The sequence below is a fragment of the Adiantum capillus-veneris genome, chromosome 6 (assembly GCF_014529385.1).
Source record: "Adiantum capillus-veneris isolate H3 chromosome 6, ASM1452938v2, whole genome shotgun sequence".
Taxonomy (NCBI): Eukaryota; Viridiplantae; Streptophyta; class Polypodiopsida; order Polypodiales; family Pteridaceae; genus Adiantum; species Adiantum capillus-veneris.
Genome location: NC_140936.1, coordinates 69,932,855 through 69,955,274, shown reverse-complemented (window position 1 = coordinate 69,955,274; position 22,420 = coordinate 69,932,855). Strand labels below are relative to the sequence as shown.

At 45.2% G+C, this 22,420-nt stretch overlaps 3 protein-coding genes and 1 non-coding gene across 11 annotated transcripts in view; 1 reads left to right on the top strand and 3 right to left on the bottom strand.

The window, feature by feature from the left end:
• Positions 1-8,628, top strand: part of LOC147455664 (D-aminoacid aminotransferase-like PLP-dependent enzymes superfamily protein) — a 55,255-nt gene extending 46,627 nt beyond the window's left edge. For 6 of the 8 annotated variants that reach the window (XM_086514398.1, XM_086514399.1, XM_086514397.1 and 3 more), the window contains 7 exons: positions 6,406-6,551; positions 6,628-6,745; positions 6,853-6,971; positions 7,053-7,138; positions 7,228-7,340; positions 7,943-7,972; positions 8,064-8,628. In XM_086514398.1, coding sequence (XP_086370524.1) covers positions 6,406-6,551; positions 6,628-6,745; positions 6,853-6,971; positions 7,053-7,138; positions 7,228-7,340; positions 7,943-7,972; positions 8,064-8,132 — 681 coding nt within the window. In that variant the 3' untranslated portion in view covers positions 8,133-8,628. Of the gene's footprint in view, positions 1-6,405; positions 6,552-6,627; positions 6,746-6,852; positions 6,972-7,052; positions 7,139-7,227; positions 7,341-7,517; positions 7,895-7,942; positions 7,973-8,063 lie in introns of those variants that run through there. The other 2 variants (XM_086514400.1, XM_086514401.1) reach the window with 2 other exon arrangements.
• A 1,098-nt stretch (positions 8,629-9,726) lies between these two features.
• On the bottom strand, positions 9,727-9,798 carry TRNAD-GUC (transfer RNA aspartic acid (anticodon GUC)). Its single transcript has one exon. It is a non-coding gene; the product is annotated as a tRNA-Asp (tRNA).
• A 2,114-nt stretch (positions 9,799-11,912) lies between these two features.
• Positions 11,913-22,420, bottom strand: part of LOC147455661 (transcription factor MYB1-like) — a 55,636-nt gene continuing 45,128 nt past the window's right edge. The window contains exon 2 of the mRNA XM_086514393.1: positions 11,913-13,877. Within this exon, the coding sequence (XP_086370519.1) occupies positions 12,790-13,877 (1,088 nt within the window). The 3' untranslated portion in view covers positions 11,913-12,789. The remainder of the gene's footprint in view (positions 13,878-22,420) is intronic.
• Positions 18,196-20,848, bottom strand: LOC147455662 (uncharacterized). The gene has a single exon (XM_086515301.1). It carries the CDS (start codon positions 20,521-20,523, stop codon positions 18,952-18,954), a length of 1,572 nt encoding a protein of 523 aa, XP_086371427.1. The 5' UTR covers positions 20,524-20,848; the 3' UTR covers positions 18,196-18,951.

Genomic DNA, 22,420 nt, shown 5'->3' with positions numbered 1-22,420 from the left:
AGACACATTGTGGTACACTTCTTTGTTGACACACAGAGCCCACCATGCTATGTATATATACATGAGGACTCCTGGATGGAGGATGTAGCCCGATGGACGGCATGCTCTTCTCGGGCCTGGGTTGGACAATCTTTACAATCACATCTATCTCGGGGTCACTCGGATGCAGATTACTCCCGATCCAAGCGGGCCTCGAAGATAGCGAGATTGGCTGTTATTGCAGCATCGGTTTTCTCTCACTGACTCCATGAGGATTGTCCCATGGTATGTGCAGGGATTAGGAGGACCCAGTTTCAGCGCCAGCGAGGTCAGTTGCGTCAGGAGCTTCAGCGAAGTCTTGTGGGTGGTGAGATTGATATTCTTATGCTTCATGAGCATCATCTTTGTGAGAGCCGCATTAGACAATGTTGTCAAATCTTGCATGGTCGCTATGAGACATTCTGGTCAGCTGCATTTGGACCTAGTGGTATCCATGCAGGGGTATGTATGACTCTTGCGAACTCATGGCAACAGGCCATGGTGGACAAAGGTTTTATTGTGCCAGCAGGGTTCAATGGATTACTATGCAAGCTCAGGGTTGCCTCGTGGGCTTCGTGAACATATGTGCGCCCAATGTGGCAAGTGCACAAGCAGAGTTTTGGTCTCATATTGTAGAGTCTCTGTCGCATACAAAGCAGTGGTGTGTTGGGGAGACTTTAACGTGCTCGAGGACCCCTCTGACAGGATTGGAGGTAGCCATGCTACTATACACGGGGCTGAGTTGGCAGCTTGGGAGTGTCTATGTATGACTTTGAGGATCTCTGATGTTTGGCAGCATTCAGGCTTTGTGAGGCCCCTAGACAACTTGTCTTTCTCCCTCTTTGACCGCAAATTAGGAGGAGTGAATCTAACTCGAATAGATCGCTTCTACGCCCGTGACCACATCTATGACACGGGTGGATCTGTTTGCATTCCAGCAGGGACTACTTTTTCCGATCATGTACCAGTGATTCTCACTGTGACAAACAGACAAAGGAGGGGGAGCACGATGCTGCGCATCCCTGAGAGGAATTTGTTGGATCCAGAGCTTAGAGAGCGAGTGGTGACACTTTGGACAGAGAGCTTGGATACGCGGGACACCCCTGCTGGTAGAGTGGCCTATGGACTTGCTGAGCTTAGTTGCTTCTTCCTCCAGGAATCTGCAGCTCGCTTAGCTGCAGGCAGGAAGGAGGAGAAGTTTTTGCGACGGGGCATTGTTTCCTTACAGAGGATGCAGGAGCATCACCCAGACAGTCCTTGGTTGGAGGAGCAGTTGCAGCAGGCTTAACTGGAGCCAGCTATTATTGAGGAGAGGTGTCATTTGTTTGCCTTCCATCGACAGGCATCTTAGTGGACCCAAGTGGGTGACAGAGTTACTGGGGAGTTCTTTGAGACGGTGAGTCTCCACCATGCGCACACCATTTTCAGCCAGTTGAGGAGACTCGACGGGTCAGTTGCTTTAGAGCCTGAGGATATTCGTGCAATTGCTACTGGCTTTTACTGAGATTTGTTGTCAGGTGAGCCTCAGTCAGAGTGTCAGGATGCATGCAGAGAGCAGGTTTGGGCGCAGATGCCTTGCCTTGTTACTGAGGAGATGCGTCAGGGGCTAGAGCTTCCCCTCCAGCTAGAGGAGCTCCATGAGGCCCTCAAGAGCACTCCCCTGAGGTAGCTGTCGAGGGGAGGATGGTTTGACTCCCAGCTTCTTCTTGGAGTACTGGGACTTGCTTGGTACAGATCTTTGCAATGGATTTGGGTACATATTGCACACTGGAGATGTAACAGGCGTGGACACTCCAAGCGAGAAATCAATAGCAAGACACAAACAGAAACTTCATAATCATTGAACTTTAATAGAGAGAGAGAGAGAGAGAGAGAGAGAGTCGACACAGCCCGACGTAGTTCCGTGCCTAGAGGTATTGGCCCCAAAGTCTAGCGCCCCTTTTTGTATTTCTTTTTCATTAATCATTGCAAAGCACAACTCCTGAGGGACCTCTGCTCTTAGACTGTGCGTCCAGATGCCCTGAAGAGTGAGGCCCTTAGGGCTTATTTATTCTTACAAGGGATGCCCTAAAAGCAGAGGCCCAAAAACAGTTAATTCAAAAGCAAATTGTCCCAAAAGCTTTTAGGCCCAAAAACTGTCAAAAAGCAGTCAACGTAAATTGCGGAATTCCGTACAGTATGCCACGTCAGCACATGCTAGCACAAAACGCAGAAATTTGTATTGCCTGCCATGTAAGCATGTTAGTGCATTTTTCAAGATTTCCATATTGCTGTCAGCGTAAATTGTAGGTCTGTCGTACAGCCGCCACATCATCAGCTATTTGCGTCCGGGCATTGCTACCAACCTCATCATTTTGTGGCATACCCCCCTCTTGAAAGAATTGTAATCTCCCTCGATTATGCCTGCAAAACATACAGAGGCCATAAACCAGTTCAGTAGACACTGAATCTAAGCACCGACGCACTAGACGACATAAATCCAACACTTGCACAAAGATGACAATCACTGAACGTTCACATCTCATTCAAATCAAATCAATCATAGAAAATTTCATTCCAAATCCAAACCATGATTGCTAGCAACATATTTAGTAATTGCATCTAGATCCATCCTAGACCTCACTAATGTCGGATTAACTAATTCTTATTGCGATGATGTGTATAGAGATTCTCAAGACCATGATTCCTTGCAACGTATTTAGCAATTGCATCTAGATCCACATAGGACCTCACTGATGTCAAATTAACTAATCCTTATTGCGATCATGTCCATAGTCTCGCAAGACCGAAATGTTGCAGCCATTCCGTCTTGCAAACCTGCACTCAACACAATCACATGAGTGAGCACAAAAATCAAATTCATTTTCGGGAATTCCCATGTCGAAGTAGTTCTTTCATAAAGTCGTCCAATAGAATCTGTCAGTACATCAGTATTCCTGAAGTCCAAAGGGAAATCAGTGACTTTATTCCATCCAGGCAATCTGTGACAAAGGAGCGGAGTAACTCCCCTCTTGTGCAGTCTTGCCTGCATTAAATTCAACCCGTTGATCTCCGGGAACTCTTGAATAGCCAAAGCTACCAAAAGCATTAAGGTACAAATCTGAGGAGTATCTGCTAGGTCCTCCTCCATCCGCATTGAATGCCGGATAGTTCTTAAGTAAGAACCACCGTTCACTTTACTTCTACTTTCCTTTCCTTGTGAGCCAGTATTTGTTCTGTAACGAGTATCTCCTCACTCTCTTCTATTTCAGGTTGCTCCTTAGGTTCCTTGTCAATTGGCACGTCACCTTTGAAAGGTTTCAAGAGACTCACATTGCGAATCTTCCAAGTATCTGGCAACTTCAGCCCGAAGGATACATGATTTATCTTCTCATGAATCTGGAAAGGGCCATAGTATCGCATTCTTAACTTTGGAAAAAGCCGCTCCGTTCCTTTTCGTTTCCTTAGGCGTGTCTTCTCAAACCGTAAGAGCCAATCATCTTCCTTCAATTGCAAGTCGCGTTGAATCTTGTCAGCTGCCTTTGTATGCCGTGCTTGAGACTTCTCAAGAGCCTCGTGCACCTTGGCAAAATCAATATCTAAATCTAGATCATACTGATCTGCTTCAAAAATCTTATCCCGGGTCTAGGGAAATCTTTGATCTACCAGTTGATTCTCTTTTTTTCTTTCTTTGGTGCCCTGGGACCTGTGGGTAGCTTCCTTTTTTTGCAGCAGGAGAGCAACGCTCAGCTTCTGGACCCTGGATCTTGCCACCACCTACCCTGCCTTGGCATTCGGTTCCTTGCCGTCGAAGTTCCTCTTCAAATCTATAGATTTCAGCCATTACCCCTTGCTGTTTTCTTTGTTTTCAGCCCATCTGGGGCAGTGACAGTGATTCACCACCCTTCCCATACTCCTCTACAGCGCTCCGGACCCCGCCGGGAGCGTACGAGCACGCTGAAAATAGCTGGACAGCAGCGTTTTCATCACCTCGCAGTTGTGTTTTTGGGTGGACAGCAGCCACATGGTTTATGTTTTTCACAGAGAATGAAGTTAGCTCCTGACAAGACACCCCTTGGAGGTGGTCCGTGAGGTCTCTCAGTGAGTGGTGCAGTACACGGTATCTTCGACATCGGCTTGATCATCTACGGGCGTACGATCCTTGGGAGATCCATTCATTCCAGCCATCATTCGGCAGTTGCACACTCCAGAGGGGGTGGTGACTTGTGGTTTGCTTTGGACACACCTATGCACTCATCAGAGGAGTTCACACGAGATATGGCCATGCTCATGGCATATGGGATTCCAACATTCTTAGAGAAGACACCACCATCTTGGGTGGACACACACATACCACTTAACCTCGACACGTCAGATCACTTGCTTACATAGGAGCATCTACATGGACTTGGGGAGAGGATCGTGGATCTCTTCTTGGACAGGTTCATTGCTTGGATCTACAGACTGGAGTGGTACTTCAGTGCTTTGGACACTCTTGGAGAGTTTACCCGCGAGATGCGGGAGATCAGGCAACCCGCGACTACATCGGGAGTCACCCGGAGCTTGGCTTGGATGGTAGTGCAGTTGCTCTACTACACTCCTGATCATTTGGATTGCCACCGTCAAAGTTGCTTACACTCACCCTCGGTAACCTAACAACAAACCTATCCCCCGACCTGGGCAGTAGGCCACTCCCAGTTCATTCACATTGAGAGCCAAACCGACATGCGATTTGGTGGTGGTGTTGGCGCGGATTCTGTTTTGGTTAACACCTGAGGATTGGAGGCAGGAGATACAGGCAAGACTGCATAGACAAATTGGTATGGCCTTTCCTCTTCTCAGAGAATCTTCACAGCGCAGACTTCTCAGTCTGGCTTCCCTTCTTCATACAAGATGATTATAGTGCAGACAGCTTTGTCTGACCACACCTTTTCTCAAAGGCCCTTCACAACGCAAATTGTTGAGTCTGGCTTTCCCCTCATCTTGGATTACACTACCTACTAACAGGACACCATCCGGTGGTGGTCCGTGCGGTCTCTCAGTGACTGCTGCAGCCCGAGTTTGGGGCCGGCCGCCCACCTTGTTCGGGCGCCCTCATATATTTCCATATATCATTTTTCTGTTGGGTCGTGGGGCACTTCCCCTCGGGCATCGGATGATTGGAGGCAGGAGATACAGGCAAGACAGCGTAGACAAATTGGTCTGGCCTTTCCTCTTCTCAGAGGATCTTCACAACGCTGACTAGTGAGTCTCGCTTTCCCCTCATCTTGGATCACGCTACCTACTGACAGGACACCATCCGGTGGTGGTCCGTGCGGTCTCCTAGTGACTGTTGCAGCTTATGGTAGCTTCTACAGTGCAGACTGTTTAGTCTGGCTTTCCTTGATTCGGAGGAGTTTACAGCGCAGATTTCTACGTCTGGCCTTCGTGGAGTTTTTCATAGCTTAGCCACCTGGCCACACTGGGTTGCAGGTTCATGCATTGACAGGCTTCCGTGCATTCTCATGACAGTTCCTGGGCTTCTCCATTTTCTCCAAACGGTTTGACTACAGACACCACAGATCCTATTGGGCAGGACACTTGCAGGTGTATTGGCACTTCTTTTACGACAAGGAGTTGTTTTCACACTCAGTTCGGGACCTTCACACAGTATCTTCACCCTCTATCGACGGAGTACAGCAGTTTACTACATTGCTCGTGATAGCACTTTACCATGGAGATTTCTTGGCGGCCGGGACACCCCTGATTGTTGCTACACTCGCGGCGTTCGCCGGAGTATTGTCCTTTAGTGGACATCGCAGAAGACATCTTCATCATTTGCCCCACATCTTTGGCTTCATGCGGTTTGTTCAGCATCAGGTGCTGCGAGGGGGTGTTAGACTTACACCACTCTGCTGCTTCACAGGTCTAGGGCATACTTGTACGGCTAGTATGTCTCCGGGCTGGCCATCCATAGTCTAGGTTTTACCTGGTCCGGCTGCCCGAGTTTGGGGCCGGCCGCCCACTTTTGTCTGGGCGCCCACATATATTTCCATTTATCATTTTTTTGTTGGGTCGTGGGGATTTTTATCAGGCCTTGCCCTACCTCCCCTTGTGCACCTATTTATGGGGCCAGGGGGGTACCCACTTCCATACACTATGATCATTGTGTATTGGGTCTTCTGCTCATGGTAGTCATGGGGGGCTGATCATCCCCCTCTTCACCATATCTTGCGTTTGTGTCTTCTGTCTCTCTCTCTCCTCTCTCACGCTTCTGCACACGTGCACTTTCATAAAGTCAACCACCTTGCATTTTTGCTTACTTTTTTAAAACTTCTCTTCAAACTATTTTTACAGCTGCATTGAGTGTTTTCCCTTCTACTTACGTCACTAATAGAAATGCTCATTATTAATCTGACTTTATTGCAGCAGGATCAAGAAGGCTTTGATGTTTATATACATATTTCAAGATGCATGCCAATACATCCAGAGAGTGATGCAAGAAAGGCTATTCGAGTTGCTATTATGGGGCTTGGCCGCTTTCTTCCCAATGCAAAGCATACAGATTGGATAAGGTAAAAAATCATCTATGAAAGATTTGTCCATATGGTAAATAGCTGATAATTAACTCCTTTTCTCTGAACATCATAGAACTCGACAGGCCCTTGAGAAGACCAGGCCTAAAGATGTTACTGAAGTGATCTTATCAAATGATGGTGACTTACTTCTAGAGGGAATGATTACAAATTTTTTTGTGGTGGTTTCTCGGGTACGTCTGAGCAAACTTCCCTTGAGCGTGAAGTAGAAAGACAAGTGCTTCACTTCGTGTTTTTACATGGTAAACTGCTCCTGATGGTCACCTTTATGCCTCAATAGAGAACAAGTGCTGAGGCAGAGCTATCCGTGAATCAAGACCAAAATTGGAATGGTCTCATGTTGCAGACTGCTCCTTTGAAGGGAGTGTTACCAGGGGTTGTTAGAAAGCTTGTTCTAGAGTAAGTTTCAAACATTAGCCATGCTGAAACTTCATACAAACAATAAATCTCTAACTAATGGTTTTGAATGTCTCCTTGCAGAATCTGTGATGAGAATGGGATTTCTAGTGAACAGTCACCCCCTTCTTGGCGATATCGTGGGTCCTGGAAAGAGGCTTTTACGACAAGTATGCAGGCATAATGATAGGATCTTAAAGAGTTTCGATGGACAAATTTGGATGCTAACTTTGAGAAAATTTCTGCTGTTTATGAGCAGACAGTGTTCATTTGATTCAGCCTGTTGGTCACATTCAAAGTCCAGTGCACTGGGATGGAACAAATGAGCCTCATTATCAGCAAGAAGAGTCTTGGGAGCATTTTACCTTGAAGGTGATTATTTTATATCAACCTTACAAACAGTTGTCCATAGCAAACGAAGGGAGAGGACTGTTTTCTTGTTTTTTGCTCTCTGTTTCTTTTTGTGTGCAAGCTATTCAAACTAAGTCTTGTAGCAAGACCTTAACGTGTAGTGTGTGCGAAACATACATGATGGCATTACCTGGCCAGGTTCCGAGCAGATGGAATTGATGCGTCGAGGATGGTGTTGTTGCTTGAATAGGCTTTATGGCACTAACGTCACCAGTGAAAAATTAAGGACATGCAGGGATGCTGAAAATCAAACCTTGTCAGATGTCTCATGTCTTTAGTGATCCTTTTTTCTTTTCACCCAAAGAGCGTAGCTCAGGTGGTTGAGCCTTCGTGATGTAACCCCAAGGTTCGAGGCCGCATTCAATGTGTGTTCTCTATTCGGGGAGTTGTTCCCATTGTATGGCCCCTTGTAAGTGTCATGTGTATAGCAAGTCCAGTTGTAAATACGCAGATATGTATAAAGTTCTCCTATTGCCTTCCCCATGCTAATGGTGAAAAATTCAAATCTTAATGCATTTTTGGACAACCTGGCATTGATTTTTTTTCCACCCCTCTTGAAACAGGCTCCAGGGAGTCTTACAGATTTCATTCAGGCAAGATTCTTCAATGAGCATCACACAAATTTTAGAAGGTGGCACAAACAATCATGAACAATCTCATGATTGTTATCGTTTTTTTTTACAGAGTCAACTTCTGGATAAAGCTGCTGTGTACAGTACGTCGATAGACTCCCTACTAGGTGTCTTGGCGTGAAGGGCTCCATGGATTGGAGATTTGAGGTCTCATATGCAATATGGGTGGCACGCACATTTTTCCTGTTCGTCATCATCAGGAAGAACTCCATTTGGAAGAATTAAAACCTTTGGAATCATGGTCGGATTGTGTGTGGCAAAGAGGATAGATAGCATGCATCTGTAATATTCCATTTTTTCATGGCCTTGTTCACAAGCCGAATGCATTCTTGGGTAGGAAAAAGAGCTAACACAGCATGGCATTGTTGAAGAAGACATTGATGCGGGTTCAGTACCCCTTAAATGGAATTTTTCTGTGGTTAAGACATATCCGATTAGCCTCTATCTTCTAGAGTTGTCTGGCTTAAGTTGTGTGTAGCCCAAGGGATCGAATGATTTCTCAAATCATTGTCTTGAGGAAAGGAGAAGTCTTTGAGATAACAAATAAAGATTAAATGTTGATGATTGCTTCCATAACATACTTCAAATGCAGTCAACAATGACTTTTATTGATTTTCTACTTCTTTTAAGAATTTCTTTCAAATTGTGTTTGAGAATGTGTGCACGCAAGCATGTGTATGTGTGTGTGTGCACACACTTGTTGAAGGAGTGAGTGTGCCATAAGCTCTTTACATCAGGTCATGACGAGTTCCCTTTCAACTTTTGCTGGTTTATAGAGATCAATCTTTTCAAACATGATGGAAGTTCCGGTTGATTAAGAGAATGAGTTCAAATTTTCATCTGGTTCAAAGTAACTCAAAGCCCGCATGGGTTTCTCGCTTAAGTTTGTCTATGTAAATGAACAAGGTAATTTCTTTTTGGCTTGAGTATACCATTGGAGCAATTGCTTCATGCATTGACTATTTGGATTAATGACATGTTCTATTGTTAAGTGCTTCACATAAAAGCATTGTACCACAAGCCTGAAGACCACTGTGTGAAAAGATTGGTTGCTCTCTCCCTCTCTCTCTCTCAAAAGACAAAAGCAAGAAGAAGGCATTGGCATTTTAAAGCATAACATTGAAATTGAAGTCACGAGGCCCTTAAATTAAGAGACTCAATTTGCAAAGTAAAAATGCTATTTTAAAACAAAAATACGAAACAAATGAGGCCCTTACATGAAGGTAAAATCTAGAAAAAAAGCATGCAAAAATTTGTTCTTAATCCTCCCTCATGTTCTAAGATTTCTATTGTATGAATGTCTCGAGGTCAAAGACCCCAGAAAAGATACATGTTATGACAATCACTAATCTATGATCTTTCTTGGCAAATCTTTGATACCTCCAATCAAAGAGAAATGCTGATGGGCATGTTGCTTTGCTGTTAGCAAAAAGATGCAAGAGAAACCAGACGAAATAGTGGCCTAGTCCCATAACACCATCTCCCATGGGGTCTTTAATGAACCTTGGGATGTGGGATTGATAGTGGGTGCGTTCTTGAGGAATCGGCCACGATGTTTGACGCCAACCAAAACCCGCCGCAGCGCCCCCAAACCCGCATGCATTTTGTTGCTCCCAAACAATATTGAACTCGGGACGTAAAAAGTTAACTCGGACCCATCGAGACCGCCCCAATTCTGAGATATATAGCACGACCTTGAAGGTCAAAACAAAAAACGCCGCTGCCGGGGATCGAACCCGGGTCACCCGCGTGACAGGCGGGTATACTCACCACTATACTACAACGACTTGTTGAACGGTTGGAATGATATTACAAATTTATTGTACTCGCTTCGAACGTTTACAAAAAGGCACCCCACGTTACGGAGCAGCTGGCTGCAATTTATATCTGTGTACTTCGAGAAGTGAGACACAGAAAAGAGAGAAAGAGAGAGAGGAGTTTCTGCAGAAGTTTCCTCCTGCATCTTGCTCGTATTCGGGGCTTATTATTGTTGGAGTTGTTATTTATTGAGCTTAACCAAAGACGACAACACATTGGAAGGGATGATGTGAGAAACATCACACATCTTCTTTTCTTTCAAAATGCTAAGATGCTAAAATAGGGGGAGTACCTCCATTGCTCACTCAAAAGAATTTCAAAATTGTGCCAATCTTAGTGAGTTTTGTGATGAAAGTAGTCCGCAGACTAAACTGAATAATACGTGTTCGAAGTAGTACATGAAAAACTCTAACTCCCAAAAAGCCTTAGGGAAAAAACAGTGCCCAAAAGCAGTTCCGCGGTCCCGAAGCAATTCCAAGTTTTGTGGCCATCCATACAGTCCCCGCGTTTTACAGGCGTCCTTACGCTCGCCAAATAATCCCAATGACACTTCCTGCAATTACATGCAAAGGTTGGGCATGTTCCAGTATGCAAGAGCCTAAAGATTAGCTACAAGCAAATGTACCCAAAGTTTAACATTGTTCTTTGGAAATGTTGGGCTCTCTTTTACATAAAAAACAACTGGAGACAAGCAACCACGACGGCTCATATGCCTAGCAAGGGTACCAATTTCTCATGTATATACTCCATGTCATTTGAAGGGCTCTTTCCAACGTAACTAGAAGTGTTGCTCCCCCTATCCAAGCGTCTTTCATGAATTTCAATATTATCGACCAAAAAAGTATATCGAGTAGCAATTCTTCAAAAACCTATGTTGATCTCACATTGACCCAATAGTACTAGTTAAGGTACAAAATAGTACTTAAAAGGACTATTGATTTTTGCATAGGTCATCCTAGTCCACATGCAAGCACTATAAATTTTGCTAACCACACCTTAATGGATAGAACCCAGAATGTATTTCGTGCAAAGTCATTATGGAAGAGACTGGTCATGGTGATAGCAATAAAAAGGTGATATTCTAATCTCTGCTGTCACTCATTAAGGACCTCTTTAATCCAATTTTCCAATCTTGTACATCCAAATGCAAAGCCAGTAGGTCTCAAAAGAAAGGTGAGCTAGCTGGCTACCGACCAACAAGACAAGCGTATGCTATCTACCACATACATTTTCCATGGTATGTACGAATCCTGTAGTCCATTGGATAAACCTTGCCAAGAAAGCTTCAAAACGCCCTTCTTAACGCTCATATGGAAATAATCTACCGATGCTTGCACGACCTAAAGGCTGAGATTGCTAGATAACACAGAAAATTAGGGATTTGGGAAGGTAGAGTTGCCAAACAGTTGGGAGGTCCAACCTGCTTCCCACATCATTTAATTTTGGCAAATGGCTACTCATGTTGAATTAGCTATGGTTCAATGGGTGTTGAATAATCAAGCGTACACCAGTATGAAACTTGGCCCTTAAATCATGCATCCGAGTTAGTGGCTAGAAATACATGCAATACAATAGAAACCCAATATTCGGTGCTCAATTTTGAGCATTAGCTCGTGAGCTTGATCGCAACTGATTGTGTTACCCTTGTTTTTTTTGTTTTGGCCCCTACTCTGTAACCTCTTGTATATTCCCTCGCCCCTCCTGGGGTCCATGGATGTAATTTTTTCAAAGTCTCTCTAATACAAGTCTGCTCTCTTTGGTAAATTAAAAAAAAAACACACATGCAATTATAGTGGTTGAATACTTTTATTTCTTTAAATATGTAACCTTTGGCTTAGTATAGTGGATCCTTTCTCTCTTCATTGCTTCCTCGTTGTTCATGCTCTGCAGTTCAACTCCTACCCAATCCTTTGGCTCCAGGCTATGCACACCTAACAATGGGTACAAGGGATTATCCTACTTGCATGAGCCTTTGTACCATTCCAAGGGCGGCCCCAAGCACTATTTGCAAACGCCTCCCAAGGCCTATGCGGCAGGGGGGAAGAGAGAGAGAGAGAGAGAGAGAGAGAGAGAGAGAAGAAGAGAATTTTAACGTCGTTTGCACTATCCCGAGAGAGAGAGAGAGAGAGAGCGAGCGAGAGCAAAACCGTGTGGTGTGGTGTTTTTACACGGCAAATTCATGTGAGTTAAAGCTTGTGAAGTTTGCCTAGCCTCATTTCAGAGGTTGACAAAGACTCTCTGTATTGCACTCATGTGCATAACTGCTGCCGGCATAACAATGCAGTAAAACGCCCTGGAAAAAGGATCTGTGCAAGCACCACATAAGAGGTCAGCAATTAAGTCGGTGTATCGAGGGAACACAGCATAGTGACTTCCAAAAAAGAAAGGCTTCAACCTAATCAGTAAGCCCTTTATTGTCAACTGTTATCTGGTTAGACTTGGCTGTCATAAGTCAAGTCAGACATGACCTTTCATCCATTTCCTGCTTCTCCTTGACAAGTCTTTCCGTTGAGAGAAAAGAAATGGATAACTGCACTTAACATCACAATTATACTCTGAGAAGCGTCTTGCATTCATTGCTGAAATTTTTTTATAATTTCCTACTTCATCAAACTTGCCATTATTCGATAGCTCAACATGTGTTGACTATATACCGCTTGTACAAAAGAGGCGCGCAAGTTGCAACTAATAGCACTTCCCTTGGATGGCTTGGTCCATATTTTTCCATCATCAGGACCAATAGGACAATCGCCTGTTTAATGCTAAAACATTATTTCACTATGTGACTCAAAATTGTGCAAGCGAAGCAAGCAAGCAAACTCAATAGAGCTTGAATGCGTGATTCAAACCCGACAAATCGATGCTAAATGATACCGCAGAGGGAGAGCCCAATGGAAAAACTTATCTCATGAGCATCAATCCACCAATTGGAGAGGGCTCCTTTAACTTATGCAGAGACGTCATCTATTAGAATGAAACTGCATTTTGCTTGCTGCTTGTTGTTGATGGCTGTCCACAGCTCCCATGGTATGGCGAGAAATCTCCCTTGCAATCATATCTCGCATCATTCCAACCAAGTCATTCTGTTCCGCTTCTACAGCTTCACAAAGTTGGTTTTCATTGAAATGCTGACCTTGGGCCTTGAGAGCCGGTAATAGCATTTGCAGAATCACATTCTTAACAGCTAGAGATGTAGACATTTCTGAGAAGGTCATACTACTTTGCCGTCTTGTATGTTCTCTTGGTATAACATCCCAATCACTGCAGCTGCCTTGTAGGGAGCTGCCTTCATATAGCTCCTCAGAATACTCTCTATATTCTGGTCCTAGAAAGGGAGTTTTAGGAGAGACAGAATTCTCACCAGATGACATTGAACAGCATCCTAGTCCACATCTGGTTGCAATGTTTCCAAATACTCGGGGGTTTGTGAGCATCGGTTCACCTCGTGCTGTGAGGTACGCCCAATCTGCTTCAAACGTTGGGTGGCTGGTGAGAGGCATTGAGGCAGATTGAGTGCTAGTGTTTGCCTGACCAGACGGCAGATGTTGCACATGCAAAGAAGCAACTTTGCTCCTGTTTGCAGCATTTGAATTGTAGGTACTGAAGGCACTAGGTCTAGGAATTGGCCTTATAATTGAAGGGCAGGACTCCAGCTCTGATTTGTTTTCGATTGAGACAACTTTGAAAGGCACATGAACCTGTGCTTTTGCTTGGTTTTGTGACTCTAGCTCATGGAAGGTTTCCTTTGTAACCACAGCACTGACACAATCCCCATGTTTAATGGGGTCATTAGTACCACCATCCGAGCCTGTTTCGTCAAAAGCAAATCTACTCTTGCCTGTATCACTGACATCATCTTTGCCCTTATCCGAACCATCTGAAGAAAAATCCTTGAATATTTTTTCATCACCAAGAAACTTTCTACGTAAGGTAGAATTCCAGTGGTTCTTGATCGCATTGTCTGTGCGCCCAGGTAGCATTCTTGCAATAGAAGCCCATTTATTTCCATGTATTGCTCGAGCTTCAATTATTTTGCAATCCTCTTCCTCTGCAAGACAACAAGCAGATTCACCAATGAAACATGAGCCAGCCAGTGAGCACATTTCACATGAATTCCAGCAATGCATGCCTGTGTAATAGTAACCTCAACTTTCTTGCCAGTCCAGACAAACACAAAACCAACGTTCTACAATGTTGCATGATACTGCCCCAGCAGCCAGAGTGAAGTTTCCAGCTTATCTACTGCTATTTACTTGCCCAACATACACTAAAAATCCAGAGTCCCCACAACGAGGATTTCCTCAGGACAGAAAAAAAAATTGATAAATATTTTAAAGGTAAAAAAATTTCTCTCTCTCTCTCTCTCTCTCTCTCTCTCTCTCTCTCTCTCTCTCATGTCTTCCCTCCCGAAACAACTTCTGTTCAAGACTCGGATAGCTCTTTGAGAAGTAGAGGTCTCCTGGGAAGGCGTTTAAACTTTAAAACTCTCTCTCTCTCTCTCTCTCTCTCTCTCTCTCTCTCTCTCTCTCTCTCTCTCTCTCTCTCTCTCTCTCTCCCCCGCCCGCTGCCTCTGCACCCACGCTCCTGCACGCTGCTCCCATCGGAAGCCCCCGCGCTACTGTGCCCGCCTGCAGCCCAGCCGGACGCCCCCCCCCCTTTTTTCTTCTGTGCGTAGCATGTCTCCGCCTCTACTACGCGTAGCATGCCCCCTTTTTTTCTCTTTTAAACGTAGGATGACCTTCTACGCGTAGGAAGTCTTTTTTTTTTTTTTTTTTTGAACCCCTCCCCGCCCCCTCCCCAACTCTCTCTACCATACCTTAAACCCCCCCCCCCCCCCCCCCCGGGCCACTACCGCCTCACGCTCCACCACCCGCCGCGCCCGTCGCTAATGTGGGTGCACACGCACACCTAGTGACCCCCTTGCGGACGACCCCCCCACTCGCTCAGCTGCCGCACCCGCTGCTAGGTGAAGGAGTACGAGCGGAAGTGCGACGCGAGAGAGAGTGCGAGAAGAAGAGCACGACGATATGGTGAACTCTCTCTACTGTAATGTGTAGAGCATAGTGAGTTCTTATTAGGTTTTTACAAAAGAATATGTGTACATACCTGGCGGCCCGCCCACTTACCTGGGCGACCACATGGGGCTTTATACCCCAACAACCTCCCACTTAAAGTCCAATGTGGTACTTAGTGTGAGAGAAGCTACTATACAAGCTAATATACAAGAGATGTAGAGAAGTGATGTACTACCCTACACCTAACTGCTTGCGAAAATGCGCAAAGCTCTCTGAGGGAAGTCCTTTCGTAAGTAGATCAGCAGGATTTTCTGTGGTGTGAACTTTGACAAGCTGAAGTTGCTTATCCTAGAGCATTTCCTTGATGAAATGATACTTCACATCCACATGCTTTGTCTTTGAGTGATAAACTGGATTGCGAGCCAATTGTATAGCACTTTGACTATCACAATATAACACAGGCATCTCTTCTTTGATTCCCAAATCTGTTACTAGTCGATTAAGCCAAATTGATTCTTTGCATGCCTCTGATGCTGCAACATATTCAGCCTCTGTAGTAGACTGAGTAACACAATCTTGTAATCTAGAACGCCATGATACTGCTCCACCAGCCAATGTAAAGACATACCCTGACGTAGACCTTCGGTTGTCTAAGTCACCTGCATAATCTGAGTCTGTAAAACCCTTTACACTTAGCTCCTGACTCCCATAGCATATACGCATACTCTTTGTAGCTTTCAGGTATCTCAATATTCCTTTCACTGCCTCCCAATGTTTCTTGCCTGGGTTTGACATGTATCGACTTACTACTCCCACTGCAAATGCAATGTCTAGGCGAGTAGCAATCATTGCATACATCAAACTACCCACTGCAGACGCATATGGAATCTTATCCATTTCAGCCTGTTCTTCCTCAGACACAGGACAATCTTGTTTGCTAAGTTTCACATATGGTGGCAATGGAACACTCAGTGTCTTTCCCTTCTCCATATTGAAACGTTGCAAAACCTTGTCAATATACTGTGTTTGAGATAACCAAATCAACTTCTTTGATCTGTCTCTCTCAATGCGCATACCAAGTATATGACTTGCCTCACCCATGTCTTTCATGTCAAACGATTTTGCCATCTTTGACTTCAAAGCTGAAATTTATTCCAAGTGCTTGCCAGCAATCAACATGTCATCCACATACAAAATAAGGATCAGCCAACTACCATCCTTAGCCTTCTTTGTATATAGACAGTGATCGAACTCACTACGTTTGTAGCCTAGAGAAAGCATAAACTTGTGGAATTTATGGTACCATGCCCTCAGTGATTGTTTTAAGCCATAAAGACTCTTTAACAACTGGCATACCCAATCTTCCTTGCCTTTCTCAACAAACCCTTCTGGCTGCTGCATGTAAATTTCCACATCTAAATCACCATGCAAGAACGTTGTCTGACATCCATTTGGTGCAACACCAAATCTAATATGGCAACCAATGCAAGAAAGCATCTCAATGTAGTCATCTTGACCACCAGAGAGAAGACTTCATCAAAGTCAATGCCTTGTTCTTGCTTAAAGCCCTTGGCAACAAGCCTTGCTTTGTACTTTGGCTAACTATCATGAGCGGTGATCTTATACCTATAAACCCATTTACAGGGTAGAGCCTTTTTGCCCCGTGGTAATTTAACTAGCTTCCATGTCTGGTTTTCATGCAGAGCTGTCATCTCTGATTGCATGGCCAATTGCCAATTCCCGGAGTCCTTCATTTGCACTGCTTCCTTGTAACATGAAGGCTCATTGCAATCAGTCAACATGACATAGTTCATAGATGGAACAAACCTATCAGGAGGTCGCGTGACACGTCCAGATCTACGCACAATAGGTGGCTCAGGCTCAGCCACAACCTGTGGTTCCACTCTGTCCTGTCCTTGCTCCTCTTGAGCCCTGACATTTTGTCTTGCACGTGCAGGTCCATCTTCTTGGAAGACAACTCTTCTAATCTCCTCAACCCTTTCTGGTTTAGAATGATATTTGGATTCATTAAAGTGAACATCATTGCTGCGGACAACCTTTCTGGATTCGGGATCCCAAAGTTTGTACCCCATCTCACCAGAATTACCATAGCCTAAAAAGATGCACTTTCTACTCTTTGGCTCAAGTTTGTTCCTAAATTCCTTTGGAACGTGAGTATATGCCTCACACCCAAAGACTCTGAGATGCTTGTATGAGGGCATTTTGCCTGACCATACCATCTCTGGCACTGAATCCTTCTGCAAAACCTTGCTAGGAGATCTATTTACAAGATGAACAGCTGTTGATACAGCTTCAGCCCAAAACCCATTTGACAGCCGTGCATTAGACAACATACTTCTGACCTTCTCTTGTATGGTCCTATTCATCCTCTCAGCAACACCATTTTGAGGAGGATTGTAAGGAACAGTAAGTTCACGTTTTATACCTTTTGACTCACAAAAGTCCTGAAAGGCCTTTGAAACATACTCTCCACCATTGTCAGTGCGTAAGCATTTAAGCTTCTTGCCACTCTGATTCTCCACAAGTGTCACAAACGTTTTGAAAACACTAAACGCTTCATCCTTGTGCTTGAGAAAGGAAACCCATACTTTCCTCGAGTAATCGTCTATAAATGTCATAAAGTAAGAAGCTCCCCCTAGAAATAGGTTAGGCATAGGTCCACACAAATCACTATGAACAAGTGCCAATTGTGTATCTCTTCTACTGCTTCTATGCTTATGTGGCTGCTGTGTTTGCTTACCGTACAGACAATGTTCACAGAATTCAAAATCATTAAATGAAAAGCCAGGCAAATAACCAGAACGAGACAAGATTTCCATTCCCTTCTTGGACATATGTCCTAACCGGCTATGCCACAAAGAAACGTTCGGCTGCTCGGTTACATTGATTACATTTTTAGAGACATTTGATACATAAATCATGTAAAGTCCTCCAGACTTTACTCCATGTGCTACTGTCATAGAACCCTTGGATATCTTCTACATGTTCTGTCCAAAAGTGGTGACGTAGCCAGCATCATCAAATAAACCTGTGCTGATCAAGCTCTTTGTAATTGCGGGAACATGTCTCACATTCTTCAGCGTGAAAGAAGAGCCATTCTGAAACTTCAATTGAACATCTCCAACACCTAAGATCTCACATGTCTGCCCATTGCCTAGCCGAACATGATCGTTAGTGGTCACATAAGAAGTAAACCACTCCTTGTTTGGAGACACATGAAGTGATGCCCTTGAGTCTATAATCCAGTCACTCAGTGCATTTCCATCAGATGCTGTAAGAAGAGCTGAGTCCATTGTATTCTTCAAGAAGTAGATGTCTCCTCACACTAGACTGTCATCCTCTGCAACAGTGTTTGTCACATTTATTTCTTGAATCTTCACTGAGAACTTGTTCTTCTCACCATGGTCTTCAGCTTTCTCTTTGCCTTTTTCTGCTTTCCATTCTCTGCAGTCTCTTTTCATGTGACCCTTCTTGCCACAATGGTAGCATTCTATGTCACTCTTGCCTTTAGCAAAGTTACTTGGAACGGGAACGGGGAACGGGAACGGGGGGCTTCGAAACGGTACCGGAACGTTAGGCGGGGACCGGAACGGGAACGCCGGAACGGTCCACCAAAAAACGCTGAAATTAGCCTCAAAACAGCCTATAAGTTAGGAAACAACTATAAGCCAAGCTTCTAACACCTACTTGGACAATTAGAATCATGTTCAAGCATGTTTTAAGTTTCAACATGTCGCTTGTGCGCGATGCGCGTTAGTGGTTGCGGATGTAAATTCAATTTACCGGGGTTGTAGACACCTCATAACATACTAAGTGCATCACAAATAACATTATCTAGGAAGTGCAAAGATTGAAGAGCTCAATAAAGTTGAATAGACAGAAAGACGGATTAAAAACTTAAAAGACTATGACTATATAGTATAAATTCAAGTGTGGCTTATAAGGCCAGCCAAGGCACTACAAAAAGGTAAGCACTAAGAAAAGATAAGAGTCGAGGCTCAAGAGTAAAGACTAGCCACTATGGACTCAAGAGCTCAATACATAGATGCCAAAATGCCATAATGGAAACATGTCAAGGGCCAAGGCTCAAGGACCAGTGGCAGAAGAGCCAGCCTGCCAATCTGTAGTGGTGTCATGGAGATCATGGATATCATCCCAATCCTCATCCCCAACAGGCTCGTCCGCATCATCCACTTCATGTAAAACCTCTGTAGATCCACCCTCCCCAAGTATCTCCGCCTCTGCCTCCATCTCCCACTGTAGAAAGGGATCTGATACTTTGGATGCCGACTTGCAAAGCATACGCAAGTTTGCACTCACAAATACAAGATCATTTGCTTTCTCCACTGCAAGTCGGTTTCTCTTCCTGGATGCAACGTGGCTATAAACACTCCACAATTGCTCCAAGCAAGAGGAGCTAACCGCTTGGCTGAGGATGCGGATAGCTAGTCTCTGAAGCTCTGGCCCATCTGAGCCATAGTCCTGCCACCACAAAACTGAGGAGATCTTGGTGCGATCAACTTGGGCATCGGCAAGCCCAAATGATCCTCGCATATCCCTGTACATAGCAAGTTGATCCTTGATTTTGCGGCGCTCTTCTCGATCAGGGTGAAACATGGTCAAGATCTCGTTCCATTGCTTGGTCACCTCCCCATCATGCTCCTGTCCTGCACCTTGAAACTCTGGATCCAGCACAAAAGCCGCACCATGGAAAGGGGAAGCATAGGCGTCCCATCTGCTCTGACAAAGCAAGCTAATCTCCTCAAACCTATCTGCATTTGGCTCAAGTGTTTGGAGGGCCTCCACCATGCGATCCATGGCCTCATAAACCTTGCCAATGCAAGGTTGCATGCCATCAACTACTCGAAGCAAGTGGAGTACCGGCTGTACCATTTGGTCTATAGTCTTCAGTGACTCCCAAAACTGGGGATCCTCTGACTTGCTTGCACATAAGATCCCTGCGACTGAACCTGCGTAGGATGAGGAAGTATACTCCGTACTGATGAGGGTCTGCCGCACTGCACTCTGACATTCGCATAGGCGATGAACCATTAGGTAGTTGTAGGCAAAGCGGGTCTCGCAATACTTCAAGAGAACCTTACCTCCTGACCGCTTCAAGAATGCAGCACGAAGGAGATTGTGATTGTTGATGAAGGACACTATCTTGGACGCACTTGTAATGAGAGGCTCAATCCAAGGTAGGCGCCCTATATCCTTTAAAAGGTTATTGAGACAATGTGCCATACAAAATGACACTTTGATGCGGGGATACATGCCCTCCAAAATGGCGCCGGCTGCCCTGTTTGATGCCTCCCCATCCGTGACAAGCTGCAACACCATCTCTGGGCCAATGATCTCTATGGCAGACGCCCACTCTCCAGCAAGCACATCGGCGGATTTCCCTGTTTCTGTGGCGTCATGTGAGTGGGCAAAGTACATCTCTCCCTTGCAATAAGCCACAAGCCCATGAATGGATCTCCTCCTTGTGTCGCTCCATCCATCTGCAATGAGTGTCACTCCATACTTGGCCCATTGTCGCTTCATGTTTACGGCTGCCATCTCCACAACGGCCTTCTCTCTATCAAGAAGAGTAGTACGGAGGGCCTCTGAAGTGGGTGGCACGTAGCGTGGCCCGTAATCCCCAATCCTTGTGCACATTGCCTTGAAGTAGTCCGACCTATACAATGTACATGTCACAAAGGTCAAAAGAGAAGACAATGTAGATTAAAAAACAAACATACTAGTTATGGTCATGATATGAAAGAGCATTGAGAACTTGGAACTTACCGAGCCTTTATGAAAGGGATATGATCGTGATAAAAAAAGCGGGCAACGGCGGCATCCACATCCTCCTTCTTTTTGGGATCCCATGACGAATCTAGAGTTTGTTGACGATGGGTGGGATGAGAGGGAGTGCTCGTTTGAAATGATGATTGAGCCGCCGCACTACTACCTCCAACGGAAGCGTGCGAATGAGTGGTAGAAGAAGGAAAAACCAAGTGATTGGGGTCAATGGCTCTCCGCTTGGGTCGATCATTTGCTTTGGCTCTTATGATGGCATCCTTGATCTCAAGCTCCTTCTTCTTCTCGGCCGTCACATTAATGCAAAGTTTCACTTGCTCCCCCACGATGTGAAGGAGATGTGCTCGAACCTTGCTTGTCCCGGATTTGCGTTGAAATCCACATAGTTTGCACGTCCATGATCTTGCACCGCCTTCTTTGCCCAAGACTTCGGAGTGCACCTCATCCCACCATGAAGGCTCATTCTTCTTTCCTCTCTTACCAACCGAGGGACCTTCATTTGATGCGGAAGCTTGTGCCATGTTGATGGCGCTTGAGACTTGAGGCTTGAAACTCAAGAGAGAGATGGAGGGATGGAGCTTGAAAGTTGAGAGAGGGATGGAGCTTGAGAGAGGGATGCAATGAAGGAAATTGGAATGGAGCTTGCAAGTTGCGAGAGGGATGAAGCTTCAACCTTGAGAGCTTGTGGCTTCGAGCTTGAGAGAGAGGGTGAGAGAGGCTTGAAGCTTCAAGCTTGAGAGAGGGTGTGAGAGAGTGGCTTCAAGCTTCAAGCTTGAGAGGGAGGGTGAGAGGGAGAGAGTGGCGCTTCAAGACTCAAGTAGCAATGCGGGAGAGTGAGGGCTATGAAATTGTGAGGGGTGTGCATTAGCTTTTATAGGAGAAAATAGTGAAGACCCCCCCCCCCCCCCCCCCCCCCCCCCCCCCCCCCCCAAACACACACACACCTCTAGTGTGAACCATCCCATGAGTGGGCAATCCAAAAACTGCTGCCTGTTTTTGAAATTTAAAAACTGCCACCCAAATTTGAATTTTAAAAACTGCCACCCAAATTTGAATTTTAAAAACTGCCGCCAGACGTTCCGTCCGGCCGTTCCGTCCCGTTCCGCCCGGCTGGAACACCGTTCCGCTGTTACGTTCCGGAACCGGAACGTCCGCCCGTTCCCGTAGCCGTTTCTCCGACCGGCCTTGCTCGGAACGCCGTTATGGAACGAAATGCCCCCGTTCCGCCCGTTCCGTGTTACTGTGGCCTTTAGCACTGCGGGACTTGCTACGAGACTGATTCCTCTTTCCACCTTTGTACTTTTCTTTCGTCCTTCCCCTAACAACTAAGACTGTTCCTTTACCCTTGTCCATTGTCTTTCTATTGGTTTCTTCAGTAAGCATACTTCCTTCTACACCTGCTATGTTCAAACCATCTGGAGGTGCAGAATTACTCAAAGCTGTGCGAAAAGTGTCCCAACTTTCCAGCAATGTGATCAACAGGAACATAGCTCTAACAGGTTCATCAAACTTGACACCTTGAGCTGACAACTGACTGTAGATTGTGTTGAATTCATTCAGATGATTGGACATAGGTGTCCCTTCTTTCATCTTCAAGTCAACAAGCTTCTTAAGCCAGTATACCTGTGAAGCTGCACTCTGCTTCTCATAAAGATCACTCCGCTATAACCATGCTTGATAAGCCGAAATCTCGTGTGCTACATTGAAGTAAACGCTCTCTGCCCAAGTCAGCATAATGGTAGAAAGTGTCAAT